Source organism: Eleutherodactylus coqui, chromosome 8, assembly GCF_035609145.1.
Source record: "Eleutherodactylus coqui strain aEleCoq1 chromosome 8, aEleCoq1.hap1, whole genome shotgun sequence".
NCBI classification, from domain to species: Eukaryota; Metazoa; Chordata; class Amphibia; order Anura; family Eleutherodactylidae; genus Eleutherodactylus; species Eleutherodactylus coqui.
Window position 1 is genome coordinate 114,872,996 of NC_089844.1, and position 27,650 is coordinate 114,900,645.

The 27,650-nt window shown below is 44.7% G+C and overlaps 1 protein-coding gene across 1 annotated transcript in view; it reads right to left on the reverse strand.

The window, feature by feature from the left end:
- SMG1 (SMG1 nonsense mediated mRNA decay associated PI3K related kinase) overlaps positions 1-27,650 on the reverse strand; it is a 98,868-nt gene that overhangs the window by 64,901 nt on the left and 6,317 nt on the right. The window contains exons 2-15 of the mRNA XM_066576244.1: positions 18,650-18,807; positions 17,175-17,324; positions 15,873-16,009; positions 13,718-13,776; positions 12,207-12,420; positions 10,375-10,500; positions 10,183-10,255; positions 9,878-9,975; positions 9,366-9,539; positions 8,146-8,370; positions 4,857-4,958; positions 2,767-3,036; positions 592-722; positions 348-509 (exon numbers count right to left, since the gene is read on the reverse strand). Coding sequence (XP_066432341.1) covers positions 348-509; positions 592-722; positions 2,767-3,036; positions 4,857-4,958; positions 8,146-8,370; positions 9,366-9,539; positions 9,878-9,975; positions 10,183-10,255; positions 10,375-10,500; positions 12,207-12,420; positions 13,718-13,776; positions 15,873-16,009; positions 17,175-17,324; positions 18,650-18,807 — 2,079 coding nt within the window. The remainder of the gene's footprint in view (positions 1-347; positions 510-591; positions 723-2,766; positions 3,037-4,856; positions 4,959-8,145; positions 8,371-9,365; positions 9,540-9,877; positions 9,976-10,182; positions 10,256-10,374; positions 10,501-12,206; positions 12,421-13,717; positions 13,777-15,872; positions 16,010-17,174; positions 17,325-18,649; positions 18,808-27,650) is intronic.

Below are 27,650 nucleotides of genomic sequence, written 5' to 3' on the forward strand. Positions count from 1 at the left end.
TCTCTGCACCTTCGTGCGCCTACACTAAAAACATGTCAAGTCCAACCTGGCGTACATTTGCTTTGATGTAATTGATGTATAAATGTGTCAGTTCCATGCCATCATGCCCCCTCCCGATAAGCCCCACGCTTTTCTATAAAAGTGGCAACGGCAGTGCAAAAATGTATGACTTTTCAGCCTTTTGCGTGAAAATGTAAAGCCTTTAAAGGCCAGAAACTGGCATAAAAGCTTTTAAGGATGTCTCCCCATGTTCCTGTGCCAAGAACAGAATTTGATCCCATCAGAACAAGCTAAACATTCCCATAGGTCTTTGGATCAAAATAAGACAAAGCCCTAAGTTATGTTACCGAGAATCTTGGTGAATATTGTCTTTCTTCAGCAGCATTCCCAGCAGATTGAGAATAACGGAGAAATGCTTCTTGGTGGCAGTGGTGACGGTGCTGATCACTGCTCCATCAAACAGTGACGGAGATGATGAACTGAGACTACTGGAAATGAAATGGTCATGTCTAGAAAGAGGAAAGAATTGTATTCAAAGCCACGAACACAAAAGTTCCTTATGTACTTTACCCTGATTCCACATCCTCATACCTGGTACAGTGTGAATACAAGGTGCTGAGTACAGCATACTGCACTTCCGGATAGTGAACAGCGATTTCTTTATGCACCACCATTAGATTCTTACTCAACAATGCAAACACAGTGGGAGACAGAGCCCACATCTGTAAAAGAAGAATAACGTAATTCTGCAACAATAGAATACGCACACTGTAACGCACTTGAATAATGCTTTACGAGGTAACTGTAGTGATGCAGAACAAACTTGCTCCACAAAGTCTCTCTATACATTACTCTTATGGCTTCCATTCAAACAAACCACACTGACTTATAATAGGGTTAATCAGGTATCTGCCATTTTTTGATCTGCCCGGTCACCAGACTTCTCACCATTAGAACCTAGGATCATCTGGGATCTAAACTTTGCACGATCTAGAAGCTCAGTTGCAGCAAATGCAGACTGGTATTTTCAAGAATTTATCAGAATTTGCAAGCCAAACCCAGGAATGAATACACAATACAGAAACGGTGCAAATCTTTCCATTTAACTTTTTCTCTGTAGGTTCCACTCCATTTTGGCTTTCAAATACTGATGCGAAATGTTGACGAAATTGTCACCAGATAGTGACATCTGCACCAAAATGGTGCAAAAAATATTTTTTTTAAGCTTTCCTGAGTTTTCAGAATAAGCTGCTGAAGACCGTTATCTAGCCATTATATCACTTGCATCCTGAATTCCCCCGATGCAGGTTTTATATTCGATTCTCCATCCACTCAGGACTGGTTGGAGAAGCCTAGCTGTTGTGCCGTGTTCTACAGACTCTACACAGAGAACTGCAGAGTCTGGTCTGACTGTTACACACACACAGACCATCTTGCAGGAGTGTGTAGCAAGATTTAGAAGTGTACATGTGTAGACATAGCACCAGATAAGCTCAGAATTAGCTCTAGCATTTATGTCTGTGTGCCCGAGTGTGTCTCCCTCCCCCTCCTCTCTGATCTCTGCACACCACTCAATAAGCAGGATGACCCATCCACCCACGCCTTTGCCCTCCTAGCTTCCCTTATCAATCATATGAGAGCAGAGTGGACAGCAAGGTAGGAAGACAACACTTTAGAGGGATTATTCAGCACAGAAATGTTAATTAAAGGGGTTGTCCCGCGCCGAAACGGTTTTTTTTTTTTTATTCAATAGGCCCCCCCGTTCAGCGCGAGACAAACCCAATGCATGTGTTAAAAAAAACAAAACCGTTTAGTACTTACCCGAATCCCCGCGCTGCGGCGACTTCTTCCTTACCTTACCAAGATGGCCGCCGGGATCTTCACCCACGATGCACCGCGGGTCATCTCCCATGGTGCACCGTGGGCTCTGTGCGGTCCATTGCCGATTCCAGCCTCCTGATTGGCTGGAATCGGCACACGTGACAGGGCGGAGCTACGAGGACCAGCTCTCCGGCACGAGCGGCCCCATTCACCAGGGAGAAGACAGGACTGCGCAAGCGCGTCCAATCGGGCGATTAGACGCTGAAATTAGACGGCACCATGGAGACGAGGACGCTAGCAACGGAACAGGTAAGTGAATAACTTCTGTATGGCTCATAATTAATGCACGATGTACATTACAAAGTGCATTAATATGGCCATACAGAAGTGTATAACCCCACTTGCTTTCGCAGGACAACCCCTTTAAGGCTACCTACAGATATGCAAGGGTGTGATCTATGGCCGAAAAATTCAGCCTGACAATGTGCGTTTTCACGGCGATGTAAGGCGTTTTTTGTGCAAACATGTCTACCATCACTTCAGTAAAGCAGTGATCTTCCGTTGCAGCATTGCTTTCAATGGAAAACCTTGCATGGCAGCTGTGCGATGTTTTATTGTCCAATTGGAAACAAAGGCGATTCGTTCCAAGGAACACGAAAAGATAGGACATGCAGCGACTTTTTCCTGCATCGCGATGTAGGAAAACATGGCTCGTGAATAGGACTCCCTTCAAAAGAATCGGGTTCATATTCACACGAGGTTTCGGTGTCTCGCAACGCACAAATCTTGCGTGAATTTCTTGGCCACGGGAAACCGGCCTTTGGTAAACAGCTACCAGTTTTTCTACTTAACACACTGGCTATTATAGAAACACAATTTGCTTGAAAAGTCTGTCCAGTTAAGCTAAAAATTACTTTTTCATATTTGTAGTATATTAGCTCTTACCCCAATCAGTGAGTTTTTCGCATTTCCAATTGTCGTCAGAACATTCAAGTCGAATACAGCCACAAACTTCGCCCCATCCACACCAAAAGTATGGCTCTTAAAGGCTTCATGCTGGATTTCGGTACAGGCCTCAGGTAGTTGCAGACAACTCAGAAGACTGTTCAAAGCACATGTAATTTCTCCTAAAATCAGTTTATATGCAGTCTCCAAAACCGGAATGTTCTTCAGGGTCAATACTGCCTGGTACAAGGCATTGGCTGAACCAATTACCTAATATTAAGAAAGAAAAAAAAAAACAAAACACATTTTTTCTTAGAACCGAAATTAAACTTTTGGAAAATATTTTTAAATTTTAAAACTCAGAAACCAAAAGTCCAAAACATGATATAAGTTTCAACACATGGAAATAAAATACTTGTATACAAATAAACACTGTACAAAACAAATTACAGGTTCAAGATGTTATTAATCTGTATGCTGTGGCTGATATCATTCATGTATTATATGGACAGTCATTCATTCGAATGGCCGCCCTGGAATATTACATTCCTCCTGTATGATATTATAGTGAGGTGTTTCTGTTCCCCTTCACAGTAATACCAACACAAGTCCATGTAAGGACCCCAGTACTGCAGCTCAGACCTGGCATGTAACCAGGATGTATGAAGGTCTTTTTCTGTAAACAGGAGATATGCAAGCATGGCGACCATAAACGGGAAATTACTGGTGTGTATTTATTAAGAATATACGCCTTCCGTAATTGCCCAAATCCTTTACTCCCGAGAGGGCTGTGGGTAGGGGTGACAGATCAGATCCTAGATACCTTGGCTAACTTCTACAAAGACTTCACACCGTTCCCAGGAGACCTTCAACGATGAAGATACCCGAGAATTTCTACTACACAACCAACTAACAAAACTAATTAATCCGTGCAACTAGTTAGACAAATACATCACACACATGAAAATCCAGGTGGCTAGATTTTTCCTTAAAAATGGAAAGTCTCCATTCCAGCCGAACCCCCCCCCCCCCCCCACATAAACCCCCCTCCAACTCCTCAGTATCAGCCGCATGACACTTTCAGGACAAAAAAAAAACCTAATAGCATGTAATCCCTTTACGAGCGCAAAGAATTGGTGGGGTGAGTGTTCCAATACTTTAGGGCCCCTTTACACAAAACGATATAGATCAAGTTTCTTATTGTGAGAAACTGAATATCATCACTCAGAGGTAAACGCTGACAGCAACTGAATGACCAATGATAATTTGTTTGTTCATCGTTCAGTTTAGGCAGGCATAGACATCAAATGACGATTGGCTGGTGTGAATAAGCGATCGTTCATCTATGAACAACTGCCTGTTTACTGTGAATTGAGGCAGGCGTCCAAAAGCCATTTCCGTTCCGCTCCACCTCCATTCATTGAACGACTATTGCTCTTGTGTGGAAGCTCAGGAGTAGTAATCGCTGAGATATAATCACCCGACAACCCGTCCAACGAGCTTTACAAAGAACTGCTAACTACACTGGGGATCCCCAGAATAATAGGCTTTATGGCTACAACGGCTTCATTTACTCCGCATTACATAACCTCGTTTGCCCGCTATGCTGCGTTTGCTTCTACTGCCTTTCCGGATGGGCCTTATTCGCTCCGACCAGAACAATGCCCACATTGACTGCACTTTTTAGCTGTTGGTACATCCCCTACAGTAACTCAAGGCTTTTGAAGGGTAAATGCTTGTGTCATTCAGAAAAGGATATACATAGATCATGGAGCCCTGCTTGTGTATTGTAATATTTACAATAGTTGGCTTTGTATTCTATAGGTGCTATCCCACTTAGAGGAACCCAGGACACAGACATTGAAGACAACATACCTCAGGTGTTTAACTTACAAATAGAAAAAGATGGGCAAGTTTGGTCTTACAGATATTGCACGGCGTTATCCAACAAGGTAAATACATCTCACTACACAGAAGGACCTTCTCTCATTCCTATTTCTAGATTGTAACAATTGGATTTACTTCCATCACTTATTAAAAAAAAAAAAAAACACTTTTTTTTTTTTTTTAAAGTCTCCAAAACAACTTACTTCCTTTTCTTTATGGAATCGTAGTGCAAGCAGCTTTGAGTCGGGCACAAACAGTTTCTCCACAAAAGTTGAAGGTAATTTTGTATTAATTTGTTCAACAATCTGAAAGAAGAAGATCGTGTAAAACAACAACAACTCATTTTGCTTTTCTGCTTATTGAGATGCTACAATTTCAATTGCTCAAAAAAATAGCTGAAAGGTTAGTGATTGGTGGAGGTCTGCCAATCAGCTGTTAGACAAGGCCGCGGGGCTCAGGTGAGCATTGCTGCCTCTTCATCTCATACCATCTGTGTCTAGTATAGCATCCCATCCACTCGAATTGAACACAACTGTATTTTGACCACGAGACGAATGACTGTTGCGTTATTTTTCTCACCCGAGAATATTTTAGTTCCAGAGAACCCTTTTCAACTTATTTTATATTCAAATAAATAGCCATTGTCAAGGCCTTACGGAGGATCTCTTGGGTCAACTACCTCTCAATGATTCCCAAGCTCTGGAAAGAGTATCACAAGCTGAGCAGCAGCCCGTAGTACGCAGGGACTCCGCAGCACAGCTGAAGACCGTAATTAATGACAGCACTACCTTACAGTCTGTAATACACTCCTTGTCGAAAAAATAAAAAAATCATCAAGCACCTAGGAGGAGTTGCTGTTTTGCTGCAGAACTGGGTATGCAGTTCCATCTCAGGCAGATATGTAAATGATTATAGTTGTGGTGTGATTAGATAAACAGTCTTGTTACCTGAGGCCCTAAAACTGGTTATACCCTTGGTCTATAAAAAGGCTCTCAGAGGCTCCTTGTATGTAATGGGAGGGGAGGGGGGGGGGGGCATAATTGGAATTTAAAAAGGTGAATGGTCATATTAGGGAATTACCTGCCACCAGGATCGATCTATCCAGACTGTTAGGAGATGTTGGGATCAGTGGGTGTGTGAGGGCACACAAGGCAACCGGGCTCAGGAAGCCCTTGACCACCAGTAGAGAGGATCGTTTGATTGTCCAACAAGCAGGAGCAGCTCCAATTGTTTAGTTGTCCACCATCCAAAACATGCAACATCTTTTTAGGCCAAAAAAATCCATGTCCTTTCACCTGTATCACATCTTGTATCCAAGCTAGAGGCGGTACAACAGGGTACTAGAGCCTCTATACCCGCCCGTATCACATCTTGTATCCAAGCTAAAGGTGGTACGACAGGGTACTAGATACTCCATGTCTGCCCGTATCACATCTTGTATCCAAGCTAGAGGCGGTACAACAGGGTACTAGAGCCTCCATGCCTGCCTGTATCACATCTTGTATCTAAGCTAGAGGCAGTACAACAGGGTACTAGAGCCTCCATGCCCACACGTATCAATCTTGTATCCAAGCTAGAAGCAGCACAACAGGATGCTAGAGCCTCCATGCCCACCTGTATCACATATTGTATCCAAGCTAGAGGCGGTACAACAGGGTACTAGATACTCCATGCCCACCCGTATTACATCTTGTATCCAAGCTAGAGGCAGTACAACAGGGTACTAGATACTCCATCCCTGCTGGAATCACATCTTGTATCCAAGCTAGAGGCGGTACAACAGGGTACTAGAGCCTTCATGCCCACACGTATCAATCTTGTATCTAAGCTAGTGGTGGTACAACAGGACTAAAAATTATTGTTGGCTCATTCAAGTCCTATTGCATTTAAACACTCCCCGATCGGTGTATACATAGGAATGTGAACGATTCTCAACGATGATCTGCCTGTCTAAATAGGCTGCAGGAGCGCGTCAGCGGTAATGTCATTCACTCATTCATATGAGAACCAACTTGTCTAAAAGGGGCATTACTTATATCGTTACAATCACACATATAAAGTTTCATTCCATTCGGAAAACTCCTGCTAGGGGCTTGATTTTTTTTTTTCTTTTACACATGGAGTGTAGATAGACATAAACAAAAGCAATGTCTGCAAGAGGAGAGGAATCGTGGAAATGGTAGTCCTTGAAAATGTAATCCCATGGACAGCAAGTCCAGCTAGCATGAAAACAACGGTGTTACACAGAGCTGGGCAAGATAATGAAAGTGAAAACTAGCCTGGGGCTCCATCACCTGATGAACATTCATACACATTTAGGTATTTTTCAGTAATTTTAGAAGTATTTTGTAGAAGGAAAATCCCCTTTAACTTGGCTTCTTAGGAAATGAACCTTATAGAACGTCTACAGTCTATGATAAGGGAAATTACATTAGCATCCGCAGTGGGCCTTGCAATCTGCGTACAAGGCGGCCAAATGTGTTATATTAGTAATCTATAAAAGGTCTGCTTTTTAGCCATTTACAGCACACAAGGGCACCCAAATATTGTCAGCATCTTATTGAAATGTATATTACTTTATCCCACTTACAAGGTGATAAAGATAGAGTTTTTAATAAATGGAACCAAGTTTAGAACTTTGTGGGTACTTAAATTCAAAACTAGTGCATGGTCCCTGGAATGGTTTACCATTCTGGCACAATTGTTTTGGACCGCCACACACTCCATTTCTACATTGTACCCACATTTAGCTTTGTATATGTTACTAGCTACAAGTGCAAACTACCGTATATACCGGCGTATAAGGCGACGGGGCGTATAAGACGACCCCCCAACTGTCACCTTATACGCCGGTATTACAATGGAGAAAAAAAAAATCTGTACTCACCTCCCCCGGCGTTCTGTCGCGCTCCGGCAGGATGTCGCTCGCTCCTCGTCCCCGGCGCAGCATTGCTTTCTGAATGCGGGGCTTGAAATCCCCGCCTCCAGAAAGCTAATACACACGCCGTCAGCCAGTTACAGAATGGCTGTGATTGGCTGAAGGCGCACGTGGCTTCAGCCAATCACACTATTCAATGACATCATTGAATGGGTGTGATTGGCTGAAGCAACGTGCGCCTTCAGCCAATCACAGCCATTCAATGCTGTCATTGAATAGCTGTACCGGCTGACGGCGTGTGTATTAGCTTTCTGGAAGCGGGGATTTCAAGCCCCGCATTCAGAAAGCAATGCTGCGTCGGGGACGAGGAGTGAGCGACATCCTGCCGGAGCGCGACAGAACGCCGGGGGAGGTGAGTAATGATTTTTTTTTTTTTACACTTTTTTTTTTTGTATTACCGGCGCATAAGACGACCCCCGACTGCAGAGCAGATTTTTCGGGGTTCAAAAGTCGTCTTATACGCCGATATATACGGTAAACCAGTGTCATTTGATTCTGGAACGGTTTCTGCAAAATTCATTTTACTGCTAAGAGAAATATTACAATCCACTTACCAGGGTTAGTAAATTGAGGACAGAGATAATGTAATCAGTACCAGATGTCTGACAGTTCTCCAGCTGGTCTAACCCATATGCGATTACCATTTCACAGTGTATTGCCATGTTGGGATCCATACTGCCGAGTAATACTCCAACGCATTCATTGGCAGCTGTTAATACAGTCTCTGAAGAGAATACCTGATTGGCTGCAGTAACGCACCTCATCACCCGATACAAGATCTGAGAAGAGAATCACAGAGAATGCTGTATGAAAGTCACTTTTCACTGATTGTATACATCCGGCACAGCCGTTCATACATTCACATATACCATCTCAAGTCCAATGGAAAAAAAACAAAAACACATTCATTTTCTTTAAGCAAAAAAAACAAAAAAACTCTTCTTGCCAAAACAAAAAAAGAGCATATCAATGACATTTCTGTTTAAAATACCCAGAATATCACATTCAAAACATGGAGCTTTTCCAATAAAGCTTAAAAGCTTTATTGGAGCATTATGGTGCTCAAAAGGTGAGGAAGTGGCGAGTCCAAAGGAACTATGTTTCATACTCAGCAGCTGCCCCCTTCATGCACTGTGACCCCGCAAAGTTGACACAAGCACAGACGGCCCCATGCACGCTCTCTATCAATCATCTTTACGGCAGAGTGCACACAAACAGCCAACTGAAGAGTCACTCTCTGTGCATGTGCCAACTTTGCTGGGGCACAATGCATCAATGAGGCACCCAATAATTATGAAACTCAGCTCCAGACTCCGTTCCATCCTATTTGAGCCCCATAAATTATGTAGTTTATGGGGCTCAAAGGTGATGACAGGCTCCCTTTAACACCACAGGATGCAAGCTTGCATCCTGTCAGGGTGGCAGTTGTCACAACAGGGCGTAAACCTATGTCCTGTTGATGCAGAGTCCCAGAAGTGATCCAGCACCATCCCACAGCGGGACGCAGATGTGACCGATAGCCGGCCTCTCTCTGTAACAGCGGAGATCGATGAGAACACTGATCTGCCCGCATAAACCTTACATGCCGCGATCAAAGTATGGCATGTGAAAAGGTGTGCCTGAGCAGGGTGTTCCCCCTCTACAATGTCCCTATGCACATAAGGAAAAGGAGTTGCAGTATATGGTGTTTTTTTTCTCCCAAACACACACGGATGACCTAAATCAACAAAAGACAAAAGTCCACCACTTATTCAACTACATCTTTTATTCTTACATCCGTGACGTAAGCTTCGGTAATTGGAGGACCTCGGATCGGACTAAATCTCTCTCCGATACTTCGTACCACCGTACTGAACACTCTGAGAAGAGCAGCGAGCTTAGGCAATGAAACTGATGGAGGAGGAATGTCTTCATCAACAGATTCACCAGAGGCAATATTACCGAGATCCTGAAGAGGGGAGGAAAAAAATTAAGAAAAAAAAAAGGAGTTATTCATTTAAATTGTTTTATGTCCACATCTGCATTGTAGGCCTCAGTCAGAGCTCCCATCACTTCTCATGGCAAGAACAGTACAGCATGCATTGCCGTCAAAACTATGGAAAGCTTGACAAAACCAAGTATAAAGTCAATGGAGTTGGTCACCGTTTGACGACTCCTCACAATATCGTGGCTTCAAAACAGAAACCAATGTTTAGTGTGAACATAGCACTGACACATATATAAAGATGATAATGTAGTGGACATTTACAATAACCCATATAATATATTAACTAAACAGCTTCTTACATCAGCATAGGCTTCCATGTCTTCCAAAAATTGCCCCAACAAAGTAGTGGAAAATGCTAGGTCAGCAACCCAAAAAGGCTCCAGGCTTTGTAGCCATCCTGCAGGCATAAGTCAAGAGAAGGAGAAATATGGACGGTCAGGCAAATTCAAGACACAAATGACTGCAAGAGGCTGGACAAGCTATTCAGTGCGACCAATGGGGCACATTGAGAGCCACCAGATGCAACAAGATAGTCAAGAGGATTTTAGGAAAGGACATTTTTACATGGGAAGCGCCCAGGTACTGTAGTACTTTGTAACCTTACCCGACACTTGTTGTGTGAGCGAAGTTTTCTGTGTAAGATCTATGTGCCATCCAACCAAAATATCAACTGTGTCCTAAAAGTGGAAACAAAGAGGCAGAAGCTCATTATGGTCAATCAATATAAAGAGAAAAATAAGTAAAAGCATAAGGACACAACAAGATACTTCATTCATTCACAGACGGAACAGCTCACCCTGAAGTTTGTGCTGAAGATATGTGGATAGCAGCGGGACACAAGCAAGATGCATTTCACACATTTGCACAGCAGTTCTGGTGTATCTAGATTCTCCAAGATGGACTGCAGGCTGGTCATCACCAACTGAAAAAGGGCAATCATATGAATTTTCTATTTTACGTAGTAGATCTAGCAAAAGGAACCATCACAAGCATTTGACCCTAGCCGATCAACTATTGATGATCTATCCTGAGGAAAGGTCATCAATAGTATTTTCCCAGGAAACCCTCTTTAAAGGAAAAAAAATCGTATGTACCTCAAAATGGTACCAATAAAAACTACAAGTTGACCCACAAAAAAAACAGGCGTGATACAGCTGTCGACTAAAAAAAACAAAACAAAAAAACTATTCCTTGAATTTGGGGCTACACTAAGTTTTTTTTATGTAAAAATACAAAAAAAAAGGAATTGCATGGAACTGGTAAAACAAAACCAGTATAAAATTTGATGTTAAAATGGTAATGACTGCTGGGACCCAGACCGATGTGAACAATTGAGGTCCAGTCAATCCCCAAATAAATGGCGCAAAGGTTGCGCCATTCATTACAGTGACATCGGAAATTGCCAAGTTGAAGCACTTGGCAATCTCCAGTGCTGTCACTGAAATGACCTCCACTTCAATCATTTGTGGACTAACGGAATCCCTTTTCTCAGGATCAATAGAGGTCCTAGTAATCGGCCCCAACCACAGATAGGAGATAATCTTACTGTGATTGCCATTTATATAGCCGTTCCAAGGACAGTCAGTAGCAGGTGCGGTCTGACTAGGGCGTTACACCTGTCAAACCGTAGCACAAGTCTCATAAGGAGACAGAAAGCTCCATGGAGCAGAAGTAGAATAAGCTATTGATGGTATAAAGCTAAGATATATTATATCTTGCTGATAGGAGAGAAGCCAACTGCTGGGATCACCAAAGATCACAAGAATATAGTGGCCCTCTTTCTGGGTAGCGTCCCAGAGGTCTTAACCCCCCACTGATAAGTAATGGCAGAGATGCCATTACTTCACTAAATGGAAATAAGGGAGATGGAACAATACCTCTGCGGCGCCACCTATTGGAAGGCAGCATTCCTGCAAGTCAAAGTTAGACTCTTTATACCAGCCTTGTAACAATGATTGGGAATTGAAAACCAAGTCAGAATCCATACACAGACAGCTGTTTCGGGGTGTTTGCCCCTCATCAGTGTGCAGTAGGTTTCTGGCTTGGCTAGCGAGAGGCCTGTGATGTGGGTCTGGAACACCAAGTATAAAAATTAAAACTATAATAAGATTTCCACTTTAATAATAAGATTTATGAATTAATTTTTGGGTTTCTAGTGGAAAAAAAAGTTATACATACATATACATAAGAGAGTCCTTGTTGGACCTAGTTGCTGCATTCCTAGGACAACACTGAGCCACAAAGGCAAGTGGTGTTATATGCATACAAATACAGAAATTGTAATCGCTGGTTACCTGTAAGAAGTAAGATCCTACTTTATTTCACGTTTTTAAAAAAGATTTATAGCTGCTCTGACACTTTTGGAGCCAAACGTGAAAGAACACATGCGCTATACGTAATATATACATCACACACTTCTTACAGGAAACCAGTGATTACAATTTCTGTATTTGTATGCATATACCACCACTTGCCTTTGTGGCTCAGTGTTGTCATAGGGACATGGCAATCAAGTCCAACAAGGGCTATTTTTCTTCCCTATGCTGCAAAAAATAAAGCCAGCTCCTAACCAGAGGCTATACTGCCAGCCCTCGCATGCAAGAAAGAATGGTTTGCTTCAATGCTCACCTGCATCACAGAAGAAAATGCCTTCTTTTCTCCTACTGTTTCAAGAGCTTTGTAGGTAGCGCACAGGAAAAGAAGTTTGACTTCATCCTTAGAAGAGGAGCTAAATTTGCTAAAAATCCACTTAAATATCTTCTCTGCCTCGTAGCTGAGAGCAGCACAGAGCAAGCCCAAGCACTGCGCCCCCTCCTGCCGCAGCTCCTGGAGGAGTTTACTACTGGAGGAATGGAAAATGGAAACCTTAAGCAAATGTACAAGGAACAAACTACACAAACTTGATTCCTTAGCAAATGAAACAGAGGATTAAATAAGTTCTATACACTCTAATTTAAATCTAAAGCTTCCTTAAATGGTTTGTGCCAAAATGTAACAATTATCCTCCATCCCCAGCATATGGGACAACTTTCTGACTGCCGAGACCCACATTCATTTCCAGAACAGGAGTCCGAAAAACTCTGCATGAACGGAGCAGTGGTTAAGCATGTGCGCTGCTACTATAGTCATGTCAACGGGATACTTGGAAAAAGCCGAATTTAAGCAGTCAGCAATCCCCAGGGCCCATTAAAATGAATGGAGCAAAAAGGAATAACTTTATCTTGGGACAAACCCTGTATTTTTTTTTTTTTTAAATGATAAGAAATTTCTCTGGAGCAACCAACACAATACTAGCCGTAACTATATGACTGTGTCTAGTCTTACAGATCAGCCCTATTCATGGATAGGCCATCAATAGCAAAATCCTACAAAACCCATAAAAAAGGACTACTCTGGTCAAACATTCATTCCATTCCTACCCGCCTCACCCAACTGCCTGTCACACTCTGGAGTCTCCTATCTACATTGCAGTTAATTCCATGTATAGGAGCCTCCTGTCTGATGCTTATCAGGCACCATCTTGATGCTGAAGAGTTTTGTTTTCACATAAATGCCATGACGCATCAGCACAGCATTACATGAGCAGCTAGAGCCCGTACCATCTGTGCTGCAGGAAAAACACTGACATTACATTCTGAATTCACCTAAATAAGCTACAGACCATAAGGATAAAGTGAGAAGGATGAGCTGTGATCTCTTCTATTATAACTGTATGACAGGCGCTGTGTGATCGTCATCAGTAACTGTAAGAGGAGTGTGTGCATCTCCCTCTAAGCAGTTTCTATAGTACATTCCATGTAATATCTTACAGTATTATGCTGACTAAGAAACTGACTCAAAACTGAACACGCAAACCCAAGTAAACCTGAGTTGGTCAGAATTGAGAGCACATGAGCATCTGAGGAGAAGAACTCCAAGAGTTTCAGATAAAAAGGAAAAACCAACCAAGATAACTGTGGCTAACTTAAATATACTGGTGGGATAACTACATAATGATGAATGAAAAAAAAAAAAATACACGTCACCCGAGTGGCCCTTTAAGAAAATGGCTAACCTTTTGGCATTTTCTTCGCTGGATAATTAATCACCTGAAAAGCTCTTCACTTAATAACTTACACTATATGGTCCCTAAAGCATACCTTTCATTTAACACATCGTTTATAGCAGTCAGGATGTTGTCAAGTTGTTTCACCAGCACCTGCAAAGACATACAGTGAACCATGTTGTATTACTAACATCAACTTATAAGAAAATATATAGTCAAGGACTAAACAATGAACGTATAGAACTGGACAGACTTATCCGGTATAGCAATTGTACAATAAACCTAGGCACAAGAAATGTCCTCCATAAGAAACGTCAGTCGCCGGCTCTCACTGTGGAGCCACACTTTAAATTTTGGTTTTCTAAAATGTACAGAATAGATAAGTATTTTTGGCAATGTACTTAATCAGCCTATTCTGAAATATTTTCATAGAAAACCCCTATTCAGCTCTACAGGCAGAGAAGTCTGTCTTCACTTAGCAGCATAGCTGAACCCGGAACGCCCGTCTGTGCCAAACATGCACTGTTCTCTCCAGTGCCGGCACCGCAGCTCACAGAGAAGAGAAGAGCAGGTCAGCATTTTGTTTATTTTTATAGGATTTCGCACTAGTGTTAGGCCTCATATCCGCAGGAGCCCGCAGTAGAATCAGACCCTGCCCACAGCTGGCGACCCTGCGTACCCGTCTTATTTTTTCTGTACTGCGGATGTGTGTAGAGGTGCCGTCCAGCATGCCAGTGCAAATGCGCAGTACAGCTTTCTAACTCCTGATTTCCCGTGGAATCCGCGGCCCGTCCAGTTTCTATTGACTTCAATGGAAGCCGTGCGCAGGGAATTCGCATTAAAATGGAGCATGCTGCGATTTATTTTCCGCGTGCAGAATCAGGAAAACAAATGCGCATGTGTAAATTGAAGTGCGGATGCCCATGCTTCCCTATGGGAGGCTTAAACTGCAAATCAAATCCGCCCGTGGACTTTGGGCCTTAAAAGTGTCCTCCCAGTAGGACTTGGACACTACACCAAAGAAGGGTTAACTCTTCTGACCAGCTATACCCCTCCTGCAGCCACTAAGCTCAAATCAGTGTATACACAAACAGAAGGACATTATGAACCCGTGGGCTAACTGAACATGTGAACCCAAGTAAAGCACAACATACAACCAAAAGTAGTAAATGGAAAGGTCAAAACAGAGAAACAGCTGGCTCCCCCGAAACAAATGGGTGGGAGCTGTGTCCCCAATGAACATCGGAGGAAAGGATTTTCTGGTGAGTAACAAAAAATCCTGTTTTCTCGGCTGTGCCATAGAGGTACACACTGAAGAACGTGAGGCGTTCAAAAGCAGTCCATAGGGGTGAGCCAAATACACTTGTGATGCGATCAGGGTAATGTTACCTGCAGGATCTTGAAACCAAGAGCAGCGCAAGATGCGAAAGTACGCACCCTGGATAATCTAGTGGAGTATGAAGTGAAGACCAGGTCACAGCCCTGCAAACCTGGAGCGCTGAAGTGTTATTGGACACCGCCCAGGATGTGCCCACTACTCAAGTAGAGTGGGCCCGTGACCTGTCCTTGGTGAAGTGGCCCTCCGTGATCACCGACCTGATCTAGTGAGCGATTGTGGACTTGGAGGCCACTAGACCCCGACGAGGGCCATCTTCTTAAATTAAGACATTCAGTAAAAGAGAAACGCATCTATGAAAAGGAATGAAGAATTCGACTGCGCCCAATAGGAGATACTAAATTAAGTCTAAAATATGTAATAAAGAAAAGGACAAGTTTAACAGGACATGAATACTACGCTATGCAAAATAAGCTTTAGGTCAAGGCCAAAGTACACAACCTGGTTCATGCAAACAGGTAAGTCCACACCTTCATGTAGAATATGCTGCAGATGTGGAAGTACTGCTGCAGCCTTTACAAAACACATCTACATCTTATATTTAGGTTCAGGCAAAAGTTTTTTTTTGCCCCCTTTACTTTTTTTTTGCAGTTAGACTTTTATTTACAAAATCACATAAAAGTCAAACCAGCTGGGACCAGTAGGGGGCACAAAGGAAAGTTTCCATAATTCCGATTACATCAATAACAGCCACATCTGCCATCCATCTTCTCTTCCTGAAAATTGGGGGGGGGTCCCGGTTGCCTGGAAAACCCTTCTAAATATTCAATACAAAACCGACTGCGGCATTAAACCGTACACGACAAACAAGCGTTAAATGCCAAACCACACAGCGAGAAAAACACATTCTTACCATCTTGTTATCTGGCTGCTGGATGAATTCCTTCAGCTGCTTAACAGTAGCCAGTCTTCGGTCCCTGTCGTCTTCCCGGGTGATCCTCCGTAGAAGATTCGACAGCCGAGACTCATCAGAATAGGACAGCGATCGCTCTGATGAAACACAAGTTGGTATAGAACAGTAAGCAACAAAGTGGGTGAACAGCGTTAACCACAGAAAGTAAAAGTTTTCTTTTCATTGACCTAACTGCATAAGATAAATCACAACAGCTGACATCTGGAGCAGTGTAACAGGAAAAAGGATATGAAACCTAAGCAGAAGATGTTTGTAGGGTAATTTAGGGATTTCCAGTATCGCCCTGTCTATAAGGCTCCATCTGAACGTGTACAAAGTATTGTAGAAAGATTTGTGAAGATTGGGAATTGGAATTTACACTAATAAAGACTTCTTTTTTGCCGTGAGCAAAGTGGAAGAGTACTAGAGCGGTCATAACCCACAAGTGGAGGAAACAGTACCTACAAACTATAGAAACAATCAGTTAAGGCCCATTTAAACGCAAAGATAATCTTTTAAGCGAAAGTTTTAGCGATCATTTTGCATAAAGTGTTAATAGACACTTATGTCCATTCACAGTTTATCATCTTCATTTGCATGTAAATGGGCCTCCGGGAGCTGTTTGCAGAGCTCAGCACGTGGGCTAGGCTCTGCACACAGCTGTATTCTTCTCGTCAGTGCTGCCAGCAAAATACAATGTAACCTCCTGGCTACTGTGGAGAACACAGCATGCAGTCTCTTGAGAGATACTTTATCTCTCTGTAGCTGAACGATGGAGTTTAAGTTCACCTTAAAATTATCGTTTAGACGAAAAGTGCACGATGGTGGCATTTACACGCAATGATTATTGCTCATTTGCAGTCGCTTGAACGAATTTTGAGCGACACTTGTTGCGTGTAAATGGGCCTTTAGAGTGAACCCGTCATACTGTAAAGTCAGGGGGGAGCTGGCTACAAGGCTCTGCAATGACAGTCTAATGTTACCCATTGACAGTGAGGACCACCCACTTGAAAGTCAGAGCTGGGAGCGGGTCCTAAGAGCATCTATGGGGTGAATAGGGGCGAGCATGCAAAAATAAAAAAAAGCAGCGATAGCGTCTGCCCCACTGACTTTACAACATAACAGCTCCAAACACATTCATCACCTATACCAAAGAATGAAACGCAGATATAATATAAAGGGAGTCTGACATAGGATAAGGCTTGTAAACGCATCCAGAGTACTAGTACTAGTACTACAGGAGAAATAGTGATCATAACATACCCTGGGATTTCCTCATATCTTTTGTCGCTAAAGCACGGTTTCCATGCTGAACAGTGAAATCAGGGCTCACATTGTTAACCCTCAGCTCTTGCCCCAACGACTTCCGACCAAAAGAATTTTCTCCAGATCCTCCATTGACGCTGCAGCTATCTAGAGAAGCAAGCGGCAAAGCGGGCAGCGTTTTATTTCACAAATGACACCATTTACAAGAAATTATCGCTCAACACACAAGAACAGATGCATGAACTGTTGGAGGCCTTCACTCTATTCCCACATGAGGAGGCCTAGTCTGGCACTTAGTGGGGTTGTAGCACAATCCCCGGGGGTCTCACTGCTCTCATGCGTGACCGCTGCCCCATTCACTCGCCACGTCCCTGTAGGTGCTGCAGTGACCCCACAATAAAAAAGAGATGGGGACACAGGACCCCCGTTCTGGGGATCGGTGTAAGTCTCAGCGGTAAGACACTCAACCATCAGAATTGTATCACCTATATTATAAATATGTGATAGAAGTGGATTGTGGCAATATCCCTTTAATGATGCAACATTTTTTTTGTGTGTTCTTCGTTTTGTTTTTTTTTATTTCAGCACTTTGAAAGCCGTGACATTGTATTCTTACATCGAAAGAGCCAAGAGGGCTTGTTGTTGTGTGGGACCGCTTGTAATTTAATGGTAACATTTTAGGTTACATATGAAGTATTGTATAATTTCTTTTTGGGGGGGGGGGGGGGGGGGGAAACAAATGCAGTGTTATTTTTTTTTTTATGTGCTGCAACATCTGACAGGTGGTGTCACCCTGCTGGAAGGCCCCAGTTATGTGGGCTTTTAATGTAGAAGCCCCTGGCACCTTTAGAGGTGCCATCATCAATTACGTCCCTGTCTGGCCTTCTATTGGCTGCAGAGGTCACATGGGTCAACAACGTACGTAACCGCAGTAGCGCTTGTAAACAGAAGACTGGGGGTGTGGGGAGGAGTGTCACAGCAGCTGAAGACGAGTCTAGTGTTGTGTTTTTTCTGTACTCTCCATCACCCCCACTACCCTCAATTAATCAGAAAACCCCTATGACGTCCCCAGAGCACCATCAACTAAGTCATGGTGCTGTTAAGGGATGCAACAGGGAGCCAGGTAAGGTTTTTCTTTTTTTGTAATTTTTTTTTATACTTCCCTTCTCCCAAGTTCCAGTGCTGTCACGGAAGATGATGGGGCGCATGAAAATCTGACTTCTCTCAGGTTCCCGTGCGCACGCTCTTACACAGACCTCTATTTGAGAGTGCATGCTCAGGGCAGCTGAACAGAGTCAGATTCTCAATGCCATACGGCCTTCAGTGGGTGGCAGCGCTGGATCGTGGGAGCCGGCGAGTATAAAATGTACATGACCCGGCTCCCTGTCACCTCCATAACTTAGTCTATGGTGCTGCGCGGACGTCACAGTGAGGAATCCTCACCATGACGTCTTTATGTAACGTGTTCTTACCTTCCTCTTCATTGTGCACCTCAGTATGGACCCGAACATCATCATGCTTTTGTCGCCCAGCTGAATTTGCAGTGTGTGATCCATAGGAGGCAGAGTTGCCCCGATCTCTGGAAGTAGAGTACTTTAAACTGTCGTGGTCAGCTGAAGCACTGTCAGATCTAAAAAGACAGAACACACTTATTCCACTGCGCACCGCAGATCTGAGCAAATACCGACCATAGCACGCTATAGGAAATCAATTCTACCTGCACAGCGGAGGGGAAAAAACAGCAGCATGGTAATGCGCAGTAGCTTGTATATTCTCACGCCATCACTTAGCAATGGCACGGTTATCCGCATGCCTCCATTGGCATCAATGCAGGCCATCTGCGCAGATTTCGCATTAAAATAGAGCATGCTGCGATTTTTCTTCTGCTTGCGTAACTTGCAATTCGTACAGAAAAATTCGAAAATGTATGCCTTCCAATGCCAGTGTTTTACCGCGGATCGTCTGCGTGGACGCTAATCGCAGAATTCGCAATTCAAATCCGGTCATGAGAGACCGGTCTTGGCAGTAGTGACAAGCTTACATATATGACTTCCGACGGTAGCTTTCAATTAGTAATAAAGTCCACAACAGCGGTATGCAGAAAGCTATGGGATAAGAATCCGGGGTGCCCGCCCGCCAACACAATTCTAATGCTTGAGAGGAGGGGCCGACCCCAAACCGCTGCGCTGGCATGTAGTCGCGCTAATCTCCCCTCCTCTAGTGTTCTCCGAATCACGACTGTTGATTTATGGACTCTAGGAACACTTGGGAACCACCATCGGAAGTCAGATCTGCAAGCGTGTCGCTGCTGCTAACTGGGGATCAGGCATGAACTTCTGTGTAAGACATACTATAGTCAAGAACATGTTTGCATATGGAGAATAGAGGAGGACAGACCTCAGTTTTCAGGGTCTGTTCACACCGAGCCGACTTGCTGTAGATCTGCGGTTTTCACCCTTGCAACTGAAATATGCTGCGAATCTGCAGCACTTCAGCTAGGTGTGAACATCTGCTTTGAAGCGACCCTCACTGTACAGCTATTGGAAGCAATTCTCCTTCGGACTCCACTATTTCTGTATGCCGCCGCTTTGGCGCCATACTTGTGATTCCACCAATTAACATCACTGGTGGCATTACTTCCCCTCTGGTGGTTGCCTGGCACAGTGTGCCCACGATGTACCCCCCGTGGTCCAGGTCACACCATTCTGTCCTTTATACCAATTATTTTATTTAAAAAAAAATAATAAAAATCACATTTTAACCGGCCCGAATAATGTTCCGATGCTCCAGATGGCGGTGATGTACTAAGTACCCACTCACTCATCAGATACTTGCACCGAGCCCGATGGACACTTCACACATCAGCCGGGACGACAACCTTATCACACAATGCACAACCTTACCCAGTGTCCTTATATTTGAGGATAGGGCCAAGTCAATTGCTGCCCGTTACACGGACAAGGCTTGTGACAAGACAAAAAAAAATGTCACTACTGCTACTTATCTCGCAGCATGCTGCATTTCAGTGCAGATCCTGCACGGAGGGCTTCCATGGAAGTTAATGGAAGCCGTCCAATCAGACTTAGAAAAATAAATAAATCCACTGCGCATGTGCGGTGGGGCGTCAGACAGGGCACACATCCGCAGTGATGATGATAAAACACCTAAACGGATAAGCAGAAGAACCGCAGTGTCCCCGGCCACAGGCAGGGTGGGATCGCAATCTGCTTGTGGACATGAGGCCTTAAGGCTGGGTTCACACAGGAAGATTTGTCGCAGAAATTCCCTGCGGCCGCTAATCCCGGGTTTAGCCAGCCATGTGGTCAAAAATCTCGTCCACATGGGGCGGGTTTTGCAGCTGCGCTTATCCCGCGGTTTCTTGCTGCTGCAAAACTACGAGATTTCCGCTGTGAAGTCGTCCCGTGGGAACCCGTTAGGCTTCATTTATAATTTTGTAATAAAAGATTAAAAAAAAAAAATACTGAAAATTCCAACAATCTGCGTCACCTGCTTGTTTCAAGAAATCCTGTCAATGCAAAACACTGAGTTGTGCAATAACCCCAAGATAAACACACAGCAAGAACCGCAGGTACGGATAAACACAGCAAGAACCGCAGGTACGGGTTAGGAAAGAGACTGATGGAAGTGACACACAACCCATTCACACCAGCAGAAACATGCAGCATGTAATGCAGTGAATAGCGCCCACTGCTGGCCACATGCATGGCTGCCGATTTTTCATGTGACTTTTGATTGCATGAAAACAAAACAAATCGCAGTATGTGGTATCTTGTTACAGTTTACGCACCGTAATATCCTACTGCGTCACAGAAGGGGAAATATAAAAGCAATCACAGAGGATGGCCATATACTTACTGGAACGCAGCTATCTCCAATCACAACCCCTGCAATGTACTCATCCACAAATCAGAGCAGAATTTACCAATGTAACCAATACCAAAGGAGCCGGCGCACAGCCCAGAGGGGTCTAGTATGGGCCCGTGGGAGAACATCAGCAATACTTAATAATGCATCCGAAGCGCGCCAAGCCAGACCCCTCATTATGGAAGGGGGGAGGCCAGAGAAGACCCCCGCGCATCGCCACGCCTAGCTGAGCTTTCAGCAATCGCACACCAGCAGCATCAGTACGGAAATACTTACCATCCCAGCGGTGACCTCGATGGCGTCCCAACCGGCAACTAGAACAGATGCAACATAAGGCTGGGTTCCCACAGAGCGGAATCGTGCCGGAAATCTCGCCAAAAACCCTGAGTTTTCTGACGGGAAAGTGCTGCTTAAAAACCTACGGCACTTAGTCACGGGTCTAGGAGTGGCTCGGTCGTAAGCTTTTCCATTCAGGTCGGCGCTCCCAAAATTTTGACCAGGGAATCCGCGCGGCAGCACCGGCATTGCTGTGACGGATTAGCAGTCCCATGTGGACGATATTTTAGACAAATCTCGTTTACATGGCTGGCTAACCCCGGGATTAGAAGTCGCAGGCGGAATTGCCACATCGAAATTCCGCATGGAATTCCTGCGCCAAATTCGCTCAGCCTAACTAGCCAAAAATATATAGAATATTGCATTTACAGTCTCCAAGCCCCAGCACCAATAATCAGCGGGATACAACATGGGGGCAATATGTGCAAGGGCGCACAGGAATCCCCCAAATCAGGTTCTACCAGATCACCGACTGCCAACCTTACTGCATTTTTTGCGCTCCTGAGGAACCTCTGCACACAGTCCCAAATCATGTCTTTAACCCCTTAAGTACAAGGACTTTTTTTCCCCTTCATTCGGTTTTTCCTCTTCACTTTTAAAAAATCCTAACTCTTAATTATTAGAGATGAGCGAGCATACTCGCTAAGGGCAATTGCTCGAGCAAGCATTGCCCTTGGCGAGTACCTGCCCGCTCAAGACAAAAGGTTCGGGTGCCAGTGTGGGGGAGCGGTGAGTAGCGGATCTCCCCTCTGTTCCTCCCAGCTCTCCCTGCCCGCCGCCGGCACCCGAACCTTTTGTCTTGAGCGGGCAGGTACTCGCCAAGGGCAATGCTTGCTCGAGCAATTGCCCTTAGCGAGTATGCTCGCTCATCTCTATTAATTATCCATCAACGTATCTGTCTCAGGACTAGTTTTTTGCAAGATGAGTTGTGTTTTTCAGTGGTCCTATATAATGCACTGAAAAACATTATAAAATTCAAAGTGGAGTGAAATGGAGAAAGAAAAAAAAAAGGGTGTAATTCCGCTATCTTGGGGGATAGCTGCAATGGCCGGTGTGGTATGGCAGGCACCATCTACCTGCTGCTCTGTATAGGGCAGCAGCTGACCAGTCACGACGCTGGGTGACAGGCAGCGCCGCTCAGTTATTGACCACCTATCCTGTGTAAACTGTTTAATGTAAAGGTTCCAACACGAAAATGATAAGGAAAACCTCGCTGTAAGGGTGGGTTTGCTGCAGAGTGTCCGCAGCACATCCTCTGTACAAAAATCAGCCCCCGTTGGTGCAAAACACACACACACACACACACACACACACACACGCGCGCACGCGCGCACGCACACACGCACACACGCACACACGCACACACGCACACACGCACACACGCACACACGCACACACGCACACACGCACACACGCACACACACGCTGCGCCTGCAAGCACTATGGATCTCCCTTGTGTGCTCGTACATCCCAGGTGCGAGGCCCTTCCCGCCCCGCAGGATGATTGACATCCTATATACCTGCGTACAAAGGAAGCGGTCAGTCCGCAGAAGTGGCCAGAAAGGAGAGCGTTTACACTGCCAATACCTGAACTAAAGCCCCATTTACACACAGATAATCGCTCAAAAGTCGTCAGAAACTGACAGCTTTGAGCGATCATTTTGCGAGAGCACTAATGGGTCAATTAGCCCGTTAGTAGCCAACTAGCTTAATTTGCATGTATTTAGAGAGCAGCGGGTGGTCTGTTCTCTAACTACACCATTATTGTTCTCCAGCAGGAGAGCAGATTGAAAGAACGTCATCAGTGCTGCCCGCAGAGAACTCAGCGTGCGGTCCCGCTTATCAGGGTCAACGGATTTTATGTGGAGCTGAACTCAGCGATGGACGGTAAGAGCACGATGGGCGCACATTTACAAGCAACGATTATCGCTCAAAAAAAGGCTTTTGAGCGATCGTTGCATGTAAAAGGGCCTTTATACAACTCAAGTTAGTTACCCTTGTGTATTCAATTTTGAATCATGAAAGAGCAAACACAGGCAAGCGTCATGTGACATCTGTCCACCACGTCTGTATGTACCAACAGAGGCGCCAAAGGGCCAACAAAGATAGCGGGTCCTCCTCCACGGTGAGCAGTCTCAGCCCTCCTAGTAAAGCCCCTTTCATAAGGACATGTGTCAGCTTAAACTGCATTAGTATTTGCCTCCATATTTCCTTTTACTTTCTACTAGGCAAAAAAAAGATCCATTTTTCACCCAAGAGAAAAACACCAATAAAAGCAAAAACAGCACAAAATACTAACGAAATTGAATGCAGTCTAGAAGTATCCGTGCGGTAATGGCTTTCCATAAAGGAGAATGGGCTATACAGCGCAAAAACGGAATAAACGTAGCGCATGCTGTGGATTATAAACATACTAAAGAGCACTATAGGATTATTACTAGAGATGAGCGAGCGTACTCGGCCACGCCCCTTTTTCGCCCGAGCGCCGCGATTTTTGAGTACTTCCGTACTCGGGCGAAAAGATTCGGGGGGCGCCGTGGAGAGGGAGAGAGAGAGGGCTCCCCCCTGTTCCCCGCTGCTACCCCCCGCTCCGCCACGCCTCCCCCCGCCCCCCAGCGCCCCCCCGAATCTTTTCACCCAAGTACGGGAAAATCGCGGTGCTCGATCCAGTAATTACTCGAAACGAGTAGGTTCGCTCATCTCTAATTATTACCTCTGTATTAGGCCGGCTGCACATGAAAGGGGCGGATGTCGCATGCAGATTTCCGAAAGACCTGCGATACATCTCGGAATGTAATTGTGAATGCTCACTGAAGATCGCGGATGTACAGCGCATCGTCGGCGCTAACAGACGGCGAAACACCACTAGAAAGTATTTCTCGCTCCCCTCTATGTATTCTGCTTGCTAGTCCCGAGCGATTGCGCTGTGCATACACATCTATTAACTTCAATGGCGACCGTCCTCACGGAATCCGTGCTACCATAGACAACGCTGTCATTTTTCTTCCGCTCGCGGAATATTCGATTTGTATCCACGAGTGTGAAGGAAAATTCGAAAATACATGCCGCTCAATGCCCGCATTTTACCACAAATCTTCTGCGCAGATGGCGATTGTGGATGCCGCAATTAAGATCTGTGTGAGACCCCTCCCCCTCGTATGACCATGGATTACATACCGATGTGGAATCCACTGGTCTGAAAGCAGTCTCCTGGTGTGAAGTGCGTGAGCCGCGCAAGGCCTTCTCACAATTATTGTGACGGTGAAAGGACCACATGATCCGCGGCTCGGTCTGAGATGCCACTGACCAGCCACAGTCACTGCTAAACTGCCGCAACTACATTTTATTTCAGCAAAGCACCATTCAAAATTGCGCTGATTTGATTTCCAAAGTAGATTCCTACCGAAAGCGATGGGGCGCCAAAACGACACGATTCCAACATGGATGTCACTCCGCCGTGCCAACAGGGCTTACGGGAGAGAAAGGCATCTCTTAGGATAGTTTCACACGGGCGATCGAGATATCGTCGCGAGAAAATAATCCCAAAAACATCGCTGCTGCTGATTATCGCCGGTGTGAAACCGGCCTTGTTAACCCTTTAGTGTCCAAGCTTTTTTGTTTTCTTCTACCCACTTAAAAAAAAGGTAACTCCTTTATTTCTCCATCGATGTCGCTGTATGAGGGCTGCTTGTTTTTTGCGGGATTTGTTTTCAACTTTATGCTATTTATTGTTCCGTATAATGTACTGAAAAATTGGAGAGTGGCAAGAAATGGAAAAAAAAAACAAAGACATTCCGCCATCTTTCAGTGCAACAGAAGCGACATGATAGCTTTATTCTACGGGTCGGTATGATTACTACGATACCAAACTTGTATAGTGTTTTTTTCTGCTGTATTAGATTTTTTTTAGATTTAATTTTTTTAGCTTATTTTCTGCCGCCATCTTCCGCACACAATAACATTCTTATTTTTCGATCGACCTAGTCGTACGAGGCTCTTTTGCGCGGTACGTTCTGTAGTTTCCGTTAGTACCATTTTTGAATACATGTGACTTTTTGATCGCTTTTTATTACATTTTTTTTTCTTGGAGACAGGGTGTCCAAAAAACACATTTCTGGTGTGTTTTTTTCCCCCTCGAATGGCGTTCACCGTGTGGGGTAAGTAATGTGTTACTTTGATAGATCAGATTTTTACGACACAGCGATACCAAATATGTATTTTTGTTTCATTATTTAGATAGTTTTATTGTAAATATGGCACAAGGACTTTTTTTAACTTTTAATCCTTTTTTTTTAATAATTAAACTTTATTGTTCTTATTTTTACATATTCTTTTAGTCCTCCTAGGGGACCACAACATGTGATTCTTTGACCGCTCCTGCAGTATGATCTAATTGCTTTGATTTTTTTCTATCGTCCCATAGTTAACAGGTGACTCCTCTGCAAGAATGCCCAAAAATGGAACATGCTGAGAAAAAAAAAAAAAAAATTTGCCCAAATGAATAAATCCGTAGGATGTATTTCATATTTTGACCCATTTACAGAGGCAAGGGCCATATTGGTTTGCGAAACTTGGACAGACATCGCACTCTTAAGCCTGCGATTTCGCCAGCGAGTACGATGCGTTTTGAAAGAAGAATGCATTACAGTTTCAATATAAAAATTTAAAAAGCGCTATTTTATTTTAACTCTCCCATGGGGACCAATGAGCAGGTTTTCAGTGAAATCACAGAAAAATCACAGCATGTTCTCACAGCACATGTAACTACACCTAGTGCAATTAATGAGTCGTATTCCCATGTGTTTCGCGATGACCTGCGCATATTAAGTAGGCAGAGGATAACAATCCTCTGATCCGTCCAGCGTACACGGGACAAGCGCTCTCCTTACACATCCGGTTTAATAAAATTCTTTTATTGCTCACCCACCCCCAAACCCTCACCCCTCCCCCCACCACCACCCAACACCAACCAGCACCACTAGTGATAAATGACCGGCCGTCTAACTACTGCCTATAGGTCCCTGTGGGGTGCCCCAGTGCAGATCTCCGCTGCAGACACATCCGGGCCAATAGGTGGCAGCACCTGCATGAAGCAATGACCAGTCAGCATAGAGCGCCCTCATGTGGGCAGGTAATCAGCTGAACAGGTGATCCTACAAACGCTCACCCCCAATCACTGCCTACTGTAAATAGGGTAATAAACAGCTGATAAAACAAACGTTCGTTTGCCACCCGACAATATTTTTTACGCCCCCCCCCCCCCCCCCCAATCTTTGCCATCAGCACATCCTCCCGTGTAACCAGGGGCAGCCGCATGGGAGACCAACGCTCATATTAATGAGGACCTGCCGCCTCTCCATTCTACTACATAACTGATCCCCGTGTAATAATTCTGCATCGTTCCTCTGTGCCTCCTACTAGAAGAGGAGTAGATTGACCGCTGGGAGGGGTGTCCTTACACAGGGTGGCACTGACCAAGCAGCGCTGTCACGGGACACCCCTTTAACAAGGAGAATAGTAATTCCCAGTTGTCACATACGTTACCAGGAGGAGTAACAGAGGAATGGAAGAATGTGAAGTTCTAAGGAACGACGGTTCAGAGACGTTATATGATGGAGAATACACATTTACTAAGAGGTGCAGAAGTACCGGTGACCGCTCCTCTATAAAGGGTTGGACCAAAAACAACTCGGATCACCTTCCCTGCGACATTCAATCAGTGCGACGTCACTGCAGGCGAGAAAAGCATCTCTGCAGTGACCAGAAGAGGGGGACATGGGGGTCTTACTGTCGAGATCGGTGAGGGTCTCAGTGGCAAGACCCCCACCGATGAGACTAACTGCATGTCCTACAACCCCTTTAACAACCATTCGGCCAGAGTCATTGTGAAAGCCCTTTAAAGTAACAACAGTTGGTGTTCTTCACAGACCTGGAGCAGCGCCGGGCCCTTGAGGCACACAGGCGGACCGCTCACCCAACAGCGCAGGGCCCTTGAGGCACACAGGCGGACCGGTCACCCAACAGCCCATCTTGTGTTTATGGACAGAGCAGGAGTTATTAAGGACTTCGTATGTGGACGGATATGCTTAGGATACCAGATTAGTACGGGGGTGATGCCCGCTACCCCCACTGATCAGCTGCATCACCGCAGCCTCTCCTGGGTCACAGTGGCGTTTCTGCAGTTCAGCTGCAATACCAGGTACAGCCACTACACAACATATGGAGCTGTCTCGGGTGTAAATGAGCGCTACA